Raw genomic sequence first — 12651 nt, forward strand, 5'->3', positions numbered from 1 at the left:
ATTAAAGAAATGGTCTTTGAACATATATCTGTAGCCCCCATAAAACATCAACTGTAGACATCCACAGTGAAACAGATTTAAAAAGTACAAACACTAGCAGCCATTGCATGATACAATGGGCATGAATGCTTTTCTGTCCCTGCTTTTTCATCACTGATCCATGACATCCTCATGGTTTTACTTACGTGGTACTGCAGCCAGTTCCCCCTTATGTTTACTTTTGCACTTCAAGTAAACTTATTAGTGATCATTTAGTTTTAATTGATTTGTAATTGAAAATGCTTTTTCTTTTGAGTCCCATTTCTGCCATTGCAACTGTTTGCTCTCCAAGCCCTCACACTTTTTTTAATTCAACTATTCACCGGGTGCTGTCATCGCCCCCTCCCATCAATCCCAGCTTACCTCGTTCGCAGCACCACTGTCTTTTCAGTTCCATCTTTACTTTCATAAACCCATTTGCTCATACTTATCGTTTAGGCATTTAACCTGGTTTTAAGACCTGCAGTTTTAGTTTACATTGTGGTCATTTGTTGTAAAAATACATTAACAAATAATCATTTTATTTTTGTAAAAATGACTTTTTAAAACGAGTAATTCTTTTTAATGACAGTCATGAATGTTGGTAAATGGTGGAAGTTATCACCCTTTGCTTTCCTGTCGAAACCAAATATGTTGAGTTCACTGTCAGAAAAAACAGTTTCCTATATTTGAAACTGTCATTATGCTAAATAGCATGCAAACAGCCAATAATTTTCTTAAATCATCTGATAAATAGCAACTGTTTATTTTATTTTTTATGGAATAATAAAGCAAACACATTCATGTACAAAATAGCTGAAGGCATCTTTTATATTCATTTGCCTACAATCTTCATCCAGGAGTACCGTCAGTCAAAAATAAACCACCGTAAAACAAGAAAAGTTGGAAAAAAAAGAACAAACCAGCTATAAAGGCTTTGTGAATTCACTCAGCTGAAAGGTGATATATATTTTGGCAGCTTAGGATTAATTCAAACACAGTGCCATCTTAAGTTAGAAAAATTATAATAATGATTTAGATTTGCTCTGTTTATTTATGTTAATAATAATCATGCTGCAAAATTAAATGTATTACTTTTAGTCTAGGGACCAAAGTATTTATGTGCCGCTTGAAATGTCCTAACACTGACAAATTTAAGACACTTTAAAACTTCTGAAGCTAAATTTACACATCATCACTCAGCTTCAGTAAAATCACAAAGCTTTGCAGCTGATCGCTTCTTTTTTCCCCCCATCAACTCTGTTTGTTTACAGTCTTTCTTTAAAGTAAGGAAGCTTTTCAAAAACATAAAAAAAAGAAAAAAAAATCAGTAAAACACAAAAGAACATTTTTAGGTCATGACGAAAGTACGACTAAACCACAGCACATCTACAGCTCATTGATGGCAGAGTCACCAAAGTACTGGTTGAAAACCTGTGGGTGGGCTTGGTTAAACTGTCTGAGGCGGCGCTTTCGTTCCTTGGTTGACATCTTGGTGTCCAGGTGGATGCTGTTTAAGAGTATCCACAGTTCCTGGTTTGTTGTTTTCTTTACAGACTCGGCACAAGTCCTGCTGCAAACCTGCTGGCTGAGCGTAGCACCTGAGGTACAAAATCAGAAAAAACACAGTTAGCAAGGAGGCAACAGACCATTTTCCCTCATCACCAGCTACATTAACCGATTTGGTGGGGCCACTCGGAGGCAGTGGAACAAGCTGCAAAAACATTGGTTTTTAAAAGGCTGTTTAAGTATCTAAAAGAAATGGTAGAAATTTGCACAGGAGTTGAATTTAGATCATAAAACAAATGTATGGATGGATATTTACTCAGCTTTTATCTCTAAACATGCAAAAGGAACATTAACGTCTTCTTACTTTAAAAACAAAAATAACAAGGATAAACCAAACTATTAAAATCATAGGTCAGCAATCCAGAAAAAGTCATTGGAAAATGAACCCAGTCTCCTCATCCTTATCACCACCCAACTTCAACTTTAAAAAATGTTGTTGCACTCACTGTAACCCAGAAGCAGGAATTGTTTGTAGCTATAAAAAAACGAATTATCTTCAGCAGTTATAAAGTTAACATGAATAAGAAATACGCTGATAAAGCTCTTCCACTACATTGTTTCAATGTTTTTTCTCCACATAGAAAGCTGATTTCTATTTGGCTCTTTTTCTTTCCCCCAGGTGGAAAAGTCTGATTTAAATTTGTCAGTTCAAGTTAAGTTAAAAACAATCTGTTTAACATCAGTTCTTAAAGTAATATTATGCAACTTTCTGATCTTAAAAATACATGTTCCTGACTTGTTTTATGGTGACATTCGTTATGCACATTTCTGGAGCAATCGTATTATGTAATTCAGTCTCTCTGTGGTGTTTTGACCACAGCATGTCACAGAAATATGAAGTCATCAGGTTTAGTTGATGGAAAGAGGAGGAAAATGTATCTCCTTTAACATAAAAATTGTTCTGAAAAAAAAAGGAAAGAAAAACAATCTGCTTATGTGGCAACAAGTAAAAACAGAGAAATTTGTTTTGCCAAAGTTAATATTTTAATCCCAGAGGGCAAACATTCAACACACCAGCTGCTTAAAAACATTCCAGATAATATGGCAAGGAAAATAAAGCCTTTACATATTTTGGATTTTGTTCTTAATAATAATTTGTGATAGAAGTGAGACAGTTTTCCAGTTTTATGTAACGCATCTGGAATTCTATTAAAATGTTCTTCGCTTTTTAACCACAAACGATATTAATTTAAAGTCAGAACCTGAAACATGAAATAAAATGCTGTTTTAGGTTTTATCATTTATTTATCATTACTTGTTCCAAATACTAAACTATATCATACTGAAAAGTTTCAGTCTACTTTCTGGAGTTTCAAATATCAGTCATCTGTTCGATCAGGACTTGGTCACCTACCCGTCACATCAGGCTGTTTGCCCTGAGCGAGGCTGGCCAGCTTGTCGCTCACTCCTTTGTGCAGAGCCCCGGGAATCTGGAGCAGAGAAAGAAATGTCTTCAAGAAAATGTTTTCATAGCAGAAAATGGTTTGGTGATTAAGTTACATTTAAAACAGTGGTCATTTCCTCTTTTCACAACTGAATATTAAACTTATCTGAACCCATTTGATGATACAAGTGTCACAGCCTTAAAGTGTCAGAAGAAAACTGATTTATAGTTTTTAAGAAAAAGCTCCGTTATAACTAAAATGTATTTAAACAGCTAGAAATGACACCTGCAAGTTTTGATTTTGATTGATAGTTTTTGGACCTAAGGAGGAAAGATTAAAAAAAGAAAGAAAGAGAGAATCAGGAAAGAAACAAAAACGCAGAAGAAGAACAAAAGACGAGGGCTGTGTCCAAATGTGCATCCTACTCCCTACATAGTGCCCTATATAGGGGACGCGCCATTTTGTCTGAAAGTCCAGAGAGAAAGAAGTAGGACACTCAAAATTACCCACAATGCATCTTGAAAAGCAGTGAGCATCGATGGTCACTAGACGGGTCAATATAGACCACAATGCATTGCGGGCAGAATGGCGCAAGGAGTCGAAAAAATTGAGCTGCGCAAAATTGCCTATAAGCAAACAAAGAATAAAATACAACATAAGGAATAAAAATAAAAAAGTATTTACACACAACTTTGGATTAGATTTGGAATGACATCTTGACATGGGTTGTGGTTGCCGTGGTGATTACGGTAGTCAGGTGGTTTGCGGCGAGGAAAAAATAGGCAGCTTCGTGTCCGAAACGCCAAGAGAATGAGTCTATGTAGTGTGCTATGTAGTGCAGCCCTATGTAGTGAACAAGGGGTTAGAGAGTAGGGTGGACATTGGGACACAGCCAAGAACAACAACCACAGAAATTGCGCAAGCTCTTGAAGAAAGACTATATGCGAGTGTTTAGGGCATGCTGGGCCAGCCACTTACTTTGTTTCAGATTCAAGTTTACTTCAGAATGGCTGTTTTCATTTGGATTTAGATGTTTAGGAGTGTTTACAAGATGTTTAGAGGATTTAATTTTTATTCTGAATTAAAAAGGAATTAAAACTCATTTAAATGTAGCCACTGGCTTCCTGTTTGTCAAAGAATTAACTTCAAATCCTGCTATTAGTTTACAAAACTCTAAATGGTTTAGGGCCAAAATACATGCAGGATCTTCTGGTTCGTTATGACACAACCAGATTTAGTATTTAAGGTGGGTTTTAGATTATTTTCCAAGTAGATCTTTTAAAGATCTGCTGACTGACAGCTTAAGAGTAATTAGAGGTATAAAACCATCTGGTACCTGACTGGAAAATTTGATTTGTGATGAAGTTGTCACTTCAGTTTTAACTACTTTAGGGAGAACGTGTCATTTTTCTGTCTGTTCTTGATTCTGCATGTTGTGCTTTTGCAATTTCAGCAGGTCCATCTGTACTGTAGCGATACTGATGAGGATATAATTCCTTTGTTCTCATACTCTGTCTTTTAGACTGCGTCAAATGACATGATTTTCCACATCCGTGTGTATAAATGATGCTCTGCAGAACAAAACAGGGATTTTCCTTGTTTGGATAGCATATAACTCTCTGTAGAAGGGCCTGGTCTCCCTTGCAAGGAATAAACGTGAAGACCACCTCCTAATGTCCAAGCATTTGGATCTTGATGCATCCTTTTTGCATTTATACTTGCACTTTGAGCTGTCCACTAGGTTCAGACCACCTAGCATGCATGTTGTGAACAGGGTTATAGAAGGAGCTCTGAAGCCCATGATTATGTCAGTAATATCTCAGCGTGGGCTCCAGGCTATAAATATGTTGCTGAATATTGATACATGCTGAGAGCGTGGAGATTGGAAATGTCAACACTTCTTCAGTTTTGTGATGTCTCCTTTAATCCTCCACTGAAAGCTGCACCACTTCTTTTAAGTACTCTTTTATGGGCAAGGCACTATTCAGTCTGAAAGGATGTAGTTACCTTAAAAATTTCCTTTATGTTGCTGAGCATGAAGACCAACATGAGGTCTTCTTTCTCCTTTGTGAAGGCCCTGCTGTGCAGGATCACCCGGGAGAAGGACTTCTTCACTGCCAGTTTGTTCTCCATCTGCAGAAACCACAGCACATCCTTAACGTCACAATACAGAAAATTGAGTAGATCTGCAGCAGAAGCTCACTGATTTCCAAAGGGCTGAACCTCATTTACATATCTAGAATATCCATTCTTTAAATGAATTTTTCAGGTAGGAGAGTTACCAACGCTCACCTCTTTGTCTACTTTTATCCCTTGTGGATCAGCTGCCAACGACATAAACGTAAGCAACCTGCGCAGCTCTTCTCTGCTGCTCAGTGGCAGCAGCTTCAGACACAGCTGGGTCGCCTCCAAAGCTCTATCCAACTTGGCATTTACTAAAAACAAGCCAGAAAGAAACAGAGAAAGCAGAAAGGTACATAACATTGAGGTTAGAAGCTTTTCTACAACCATAGCACCCAAACTATGGTTGTGCTTCTTACCCAGCAGGTCAGTGATAGCCATGTAGATGTCAGTCATGTGCTGTGGCAGCAGAGGAGACCTGTTTGTGTGGCTGTAGTGTTTTACCAGAGTCCCATACAGCAGCAGCTTACACTGAGCCAAGCCCCTTTGGGAGAGATGAGTCTGCTGCTCCCCGTTGTGAGCTGGATTGGATGCAATAAATAATTTAACACTGGTGGGTTTTATCTGACACATGCAGTTCATGTCACAAGCTGAAAGCTTCTTCAGAGTGGATGAGAACAGCGAGTATAAAAACATGTTTATTGTACTGTAAAAAAAAAAGAGGACCCTAACTGTCCCTGGTTGTCATGTTGAAGCACTTGCCTTCCTCCTGCATGCTGCCCCCTGCTAGCTCTTGGTCACTGGTCTTCTCCTGTGGGAAACAGTGAGGCAGCTCCCTGCTCAGCTCCACCACCGGCTGATCAGGAAGGAAGTCCAAACAGTCCAGAGCAGCACAGAGCCACTCCTCTTCCCTTAGAAGCACAGCAAAACACTATTTTTATTTCATTAAAAAATTCTATGAACAATATTTTGAACCTAAATACAGCAACAAACAGCTTATTTGTAAGCAAGCCATCACTCTCTGTTTTAAACAGAGTAACTGTATCTGTGCAATATTTCACAGTATCCACACTGTGGCGGCTAATTCAACTCTGCAGACGTGCCAGTGTATGAGACTGTGCCATGCAGTCCAAAGTGGAACGGATGGATGGCTAACTTTGCTCTGATCGCAGAAGAAAAGCAGTATTTTTCCATCCATCCATTCATTCATCTCTTTCTATTCCCCTCACCAGGGAGGTGTCCAGGAGGCATCCTAACCAGATGCCTGAGCCACCTCATCTGGCTCCTCTCAGTGTGGAGCAGCTACAGTTCTACTCTGAGCCCCTTCCAGATGACCGAGCTTCTCACCCTGTCTCTAAGGACAGTCCAGCAGAGGAAACTCATTTCAGCCACTTGTATCTGCGAATTCATTATTACTGAACAAAACCTTGAGACTTGAACTTCTCCACTTTTTTTTTTTTTAAGTTTTGCCTCCTTGTCTCCTCTTTGTTTCACTCCTGCTTTAGAACCAGAAGTCAGTCAAAGCCAAATATCTGGAAAAATCTTTCAATTTCTAAAATACACCCAAAATAGATGAGCAAGAAATTACGTGGCTTCCTGTGTGGAAGCTTCTGCAGCTACCGTAACATATAAAAAGGGGAATTATGCACTGATTTTACAGTGTAAAATATCATTTATAAGATGTTTGCCTGCAATGAACTGGCAACTAAGACAGGCCTCAGCTCTTCTGCAACCCTGCATTGGAATAAGTAGTATAGAAGATGAATGGGTGGATGATGTTTGCTCTCATACGCTGGTGTTGCACAGGAAATCATAAAATTCAGAAGTAGGCTGTAGTAAAGGACGACATTCAGAGCAACTATGAGTCGGAAACTGGAAACGACTGGCAGAGCTGAACACAAGACACACAGAACAAATTTAGGAGAAAAGTTCAAGAAACAGAAACAAGAATGTAGAGGCTGAAGTAGGTCCGACCCTCGTACCGGCAAGTGGTATCAGCCATTTAAACATGTTTACAGTGGAAATGCAAACCATGCAGATTAGCAGGACTTATTTTACCCTGGTAAATGAATTCCAGGTATTAAAAATTCCTGGAAATGTTGATTGAAACCACCCCCCTTATGACCAGAACCTGCTGATCTCGTAAGTTCCTCCACTACATAGCCTCTCTGTGATTTGCCCACAAAAAACACCACTTCCTGTGGTAAAATAGGCTGTTTTTGTGTTTGTATTTTAGTGATTTTATTTCTTGTTTTGCAAACTACAAAAGCAAAATCAAGCCATTTTTAAATCTTTAGTTCATTCCAGTTTAACTATTGAAAGGTAAATGCCTCATATCTCATTTTTATTTATTTATTTCAATTAAAAACAAAAAAAAAAAACAAATAAAAGTCTTTTATTTTAACCTCTCTAACCTCTGATCGGATAATCCAACAACCAAAACATACACCTACCCTTGTCATAACTGGTCATCTTTGATGTTTCTTTTACTGTTATCATGTGTTTTAAATGATTATTTTTCTCTTTGCTACTCTTCATGCATCACTTGTGAGTATTTTGATGGTTTTCTGTTTTTTACTATGCTCAAAGAGCAGTAAATCTAAAAATACATCTTTCTGAATGATTTGTAATGAAACTTGCATTCATATATTTACAAAGACAAACATACTGGGAGCTCCTGAAGGCCTTGAGGATCTGTCTGTCCAGGTGGTTGCTGCTGTAGATCAGGTCAGGGTTACCATGAACCACCGTGTTAGCTGGAGGTGGAGAGGTTGGGTTCTGGATGCACTGCAGCACTTCTTCCAGCAGAGGGAGCTCCACTAGGTTTAACAGCCTGTGCAGGGTCTGCTCCTGCCACACCTGGTGTACCACTATGGAGCAAAATTTTAAATAATTTGTATTGTACCCGGCTGTCATAGATAATAGGAAGTTCATGTAAAGCCATGTTAGATTTGGGGTTAATCTGAGGCATTGTTTTGTTCTCTCTCTGAATAAAAGGCCTGCAAACATTATAGAATCTTGTTATGCACACACAGTGGGACTAACCTCTAGAGCAGGGCACTCAGTTCGGTCCTACGAGGGCCACAATCCAGCAGGTTTTCCATGTATCCCTGCACCAACACACCTGAGTCAAATTAGGTGGCTCTAACAGCCAATCAGGTTCTACACAATGACTCATTAATTTGACTCAGGTGTGTTGGTGCAGGGATACATGGAAAACCTGCTGGATTGCGGCCCTCGAAGGACCGAATTGAGTGCCCTGCTCTAGAGATTAATGTAAATCTTTATAATCAGTAATGAACTGACAATACTAAATACTTGGCAGATTAAAACCGACACACAGCTGAATGTTTTTGGACGTTTCATGATATTTTTGGTTTAGTTATTGAGCCAGAGAGGTCTTCATGGGATCCGAATTTGACCCAGCTGGGATCTTCCACTAAGATGTTAAACAACTATTAAGAAATTCTAACTCTTAGAAAACATAAAGTGCTTCCGGATTCTATAATATGGTTTACGCTTTTTGTAATGAATTTTTATGAATTCATGGTGTTCATCCGGCTCAGATTTGCTTATTCTGACCAACTTTTCAGCCAAACAAAACGTTACGAGGTAACCATGGTAGCAGAATGCTAATCTCAAGATGATGCCCCTGTCCCTGAATACATCGAGAAGTCATTCTTGACACACATAGATGGTGTGACTCCTTCAATATAATGAAAAAGGGCAAAAAGTGATGAAGGCATATGATCACATGACTGGCTTACGTGACTGTGGTAAAACAGAGTCTGTCTGCGCTCTGCTGGGACTCAGGCTGCCTGAGAGTGGCTCCAGTGAAAGGTTAGTACTGAGACGAGCCTCCAGTTGGCCGGCCAACACGGACGTCTCACAGACTTTGACAGGGGGGGCCATCTCGGGGGGACATGTCTGCTTTTCCAGCCTGAGACAGAAAACAGATGGCAGAGAGCTTAAACTAATGATGTGCTGGGCAGTTTTTGTGGATAAAGCCAAAAAATTAAAGCACGATGTGAGACAATCACGATTTGACTATTCCATGACACAGTCAGCTGTAGTTAGTGGCGTCTCTGTTGCATGTGTAAAAAAGATGCATGCGACTTCTAAACAGGCGGCGGATGATTTGATTTGATACCTGTTTGGAGAAGAGCAACAAAAGTATGTTTGAATCCCACTTGCGAGCACGCCTCTTTCCAACTCATCAATTGATGGCGTACACACAGCTACAAACCTGTGTATAAGCAAAGCCAAACCAACTTTATTTATAAAGCAAACAAAGACCAATATCAGGGTATAATGGCAACACATTCACCTGTCATTATGATCAGATTCTTTCATAAAAAGGGGTATCTAAAGGAGGATCTAACCTGTAAAGAGCGCTCTTGCTGTCCTGAAACACACCCTGCTTCTTGTTTTTGCCAAACATTTTGGTTCCCACCGCCTCGAACACGTTGCACTCAAGCAAGGCCTGGCACACGTGCACCACTTTGTCACGTGATACAACAGCACCTTTAGTTTAAACCAAACAAAGATTAAATATGTTAAACTGAGCAAACAGAAGGTGATTTGGGTTAAATAGAAACGTCAGATGTGAAAGTAAAAAAACACCCACAGTGCATTTCAATAAATTCTACTGTGTGTACAACCTATAGATTAACACACACACCTTCACATTCCTTGGCATGAGTAATGTGGTCTGCCACCACATCCGCAGCCTCAGAGCCAAGGAAACAGTTGTCGTGGGACTTTAGGTGGACTAGCCTGCGTTTCACTGTCACTGTGGACCTAAGATGGAAGATGAGGCTGCTCCAGATGGAGGAAGACTGCGCCGACTTGGTGGCCACTCCAGGTGCTATGAAAAATATATAGTATTTTAGAGCAGATTATAGTAAAGAAACAGAATACAGTACCATGCAAAAGTCTTCAGTCCCACCTTATTACTTCATATTTAGCCAAGTAAACAGAATAGATGCAGCAGTTTACTGAAATGTGGAAATGCAGAATACAAAAGGCAATCTGAGTTTGCACAATTATAAGGAGCTTGAAAGTCAATATTTGGTCTGAACAGCTTTATTCTTTAGTCTGAACCTTCTTAGACAAGCTTTCTTTTAAATTCATTAAGTAGTCTTCAGGAATAGTTCTCTAGTCCAAATGACTATCCAAAGCTCTTATTTGAATGTTGGCTCTCTTGTGTTCTGTTCTCTGTCAAGATAATCCCACATTGTATCTCTAATATATATGTGCGCTGTTCCTGAGGCTGCTGCCTCAGTCTGCCTGATCCTGTTTGTGTTTACATGTTGCGGTCTACTCTTGGACGGGTTGTACTGGAAGACATTTCATTGTAATTGTGTACCGCACTTGTATAATGACAATAAAGTTAAGTCTAAGTTTAAGTCTAAGTCTAAGTAATGTTAAGGTCCAGACTCTGGCTAGCAATCATCACTCCATCAGACCTGCTGCAACTGATTTTTAGTCCGGTTCATTTGGTATAGCTTAGCCTGTCCTTTCAATTTCAGATTGGCTTCATGACAGCATGACAGCCACCCTTCCAAGGAGACTATTTCTGATGCATCTCTTAGGTCCAGTGCCATGTCTCTGACATCACTTTCAGATTGTCTTCATCTGCTACAGATCACTTCTTCATTTGACCGCCACTTATCCATTTTTCTAAAATGTTTGAAAGGACACATTCCATGCTGAGACATGTTTTCAGCTTACAGTTCTTTGGGAATCACCATGTTACTGCAAAAATGGTATGTTTTGTCTGTGTTATTTGATATTTTTCATAAATGCAATGTAAGAAATGGAGGCAGAATGTGACAGGGCGCTGGCAACAAGGTGCCTAAGACACAAATTGTACCTACTGTTACTTTGCTAGTTGACTGTTATGTGTCGCCAAAACACTGATTCATCCTGAGTAAGGTGCTTTTTTATATTTAGATTAATCATGGATCAGTTTTAAGTGGCTTAAGAAAAAAAACATTGTTAGTAAAAGTGGTCAGTGGTCTGGAAAAAGGAGGTATTGTCCAAAGAAAACATATGAAAGACCTCCAAAACGCTTCGAGAACTGGCCCAAGACTACTTCAAATTATTACAATAAAGTCTGGTTGCTTGGAAGAAAAAGTATTTAAAAAAATAAAATAAAAATAAAAATGGAAGGATTACTCAAGACTTTTGAACAACCCTTTAGAAGAAGATTAACAATTTTTTTAAATGAAAAATTCAGACAAACCTCTGAAAACCTAAAGAAAAATCAGGAAATTTCTGATATTTGATATTATGAGCACAACTAGACGCCGGATGACCCTTTGCCCCAACTTTCTGAGCAATTTAACGCCTTTAACTTTGTTAGTTGAGCGTAAGAAAAAAGAAAAAGATCAGTAGGTGTAATAAGGCCTTCTGGAGCTGTTGACACCAGCAACAACTTGGTTGAAACGCGAGTTAAATTGACTCACCGTGAGGACGCACGCACAATTTCTCTGCAAGGTTCAGCGCCGCAGCTCTTTCTTTTATTGTAGCCATGTTTGTGATGAACGAAAACGTTTTTGGGACCAACTTCTTTAATTATGAACAAACGAAAGCAGAAGGAAGCAAACCATGCAGATAGGTCGCAGGTACATGAGCGTGTGAGTCATGTGCAGCTTTAACTTTTCACCGCTAGATGGCAGCAGTCACAAAGTCACGCTCAGCCCCGATCAGTGAATCTGATGGAGGCTTCTGTTGACTTTATTTTATATTAAACAAAACAGTAAACAAACACTGGTTGAAACAGCTTGACTAATAATTTCTGTCTAGGATGTTTTTTTTTTTTATTTTAATTTAATTTTTTTTTCCGGAGGAAAAAATAAAGCTTTATAGCAATCATGATGTAATTGGATGCTCCCATTGAAAAAATTATAGGACAAAAGTATTGTCTAATTTTGATTTTAATGGAATAATAATGAATATATTAAAAAATAGTCATATTTTTCCCCCAGAGAGGAATTTTAAAAAGCTTGAGGAGCCACTTAATGTATTACACATTAAGTTAAGTTGCATTGAATGCAATGATTAGTTCTTCACGGGCTCTTTAAACTTCTATTAATTTTGCAGAGCAGTTTTATAGACATCATCAATGGTGAAAAAAAAAAGTATTTAATTCAAGTGAAACTTGAGCCATATTTGCCATTTAATTTAGGTTTATTGCTATTGTAAATTCCCTAGATGTCACTTTATATTTAGATAGTTGATTAACTTCAAAACAGAAAGTAAGCAACATACATTTCTGTACACAGCATAAATCACGTTATTTGAAGATACTTGGTCAGGTGGTTGGTGAAAATCAAATATTGTCTGTCAGGCCATAGTGTGGAGTATTGAGGCTGCTAGTGCTGGCTGTAAGATGGGCCCTTTATCTAAACAACGTACCATTAAGATTGTGCAGCTTACCCATCTGCAGCAGAGAATCTGAAAACAGAACATGTTTAGGCCTTAAAGATATACAGGAGGGTGTTCAAAACATGACCACTAGTGGCCATGCAGACTGAAAAAGAGAAGCATGGTA

At 38.8% G+C, this 12651-nt stretch overlaps 1 protein-coding gene across 1 annotated transcript; it reads right to left on the reverse strand.

The window, feature by feature from the left end:
• Positions 1-774: 774 nt before the first annotated feature.
• On the reverse strand, positions 775-11739 carry LOC121646893 (DEP domain-containing protein 7-like). Its single transcript, XM_041995978.1, has 12 exons — positions 11564-11739; positions 9775-9960; positions 9476-9617; positions 9244-9339; positions 8861-9033; positions 7762-7963; positions 5856-6004; positions 5513-5674; positions 5265-5407; positions 4980-5105; positions 2942-3017; positions 775-1619 (listed from the first exon to the last, which is right to left on the reverse strand). The coding sequence occupies exons 1-12, from the start codon at positions 11628-11630 to the stop codon at positions 1408-1410; spliced, it is 1734 nt and encodes a 577-aa protein (XP_041851912.1). The 5' UTR covers positions 11631-11739; the 3' UTR covers positions 775-1407.
• Between the last annotated feature and the right edge of the window lie 912 nt (positions 11740-12651).

This window comes from Melanotaenia boesemani, chromosome 10 (assembly GCF_017639745.1).
Source record: "Melanotaenia boesemani isolate fMelBoe1 chromosome 10, fMelBoe1.pri, whole genome shotgun sequence".
NCBI lineage: Eukaryota > Metazoa > Chordata > Actinopteri > Atheriniformes > Melanotaeniidae > Melanotaenia > Melanotaenia boesemani.

Bases quoted from the DNA above. Each gene is read 5' to 3' on its own strand.
- LOC121646893 (XM_041995978.1), bottom strand. From the start codon at position 11,630: ATGGCTACAATAAAAGAAAGAGCTGCGGCGCTGAACCTTGCAGAGAAA. The intron at 9,034-9,243 runs GTATCAAATCAA...TTTCTGTCTCAG, and splicing joins TGTTGCTCTTCTCCAAACAG to GCTGGAAAAGCAGACATGTC. The intron at 5,675-5,855 runs GCAAGTGCTTCA...CATCCAATCCAG, and splicing joins GGGCAGCATGCAGGAGGAAG to CTCACAACGGGGAGCAGCAG.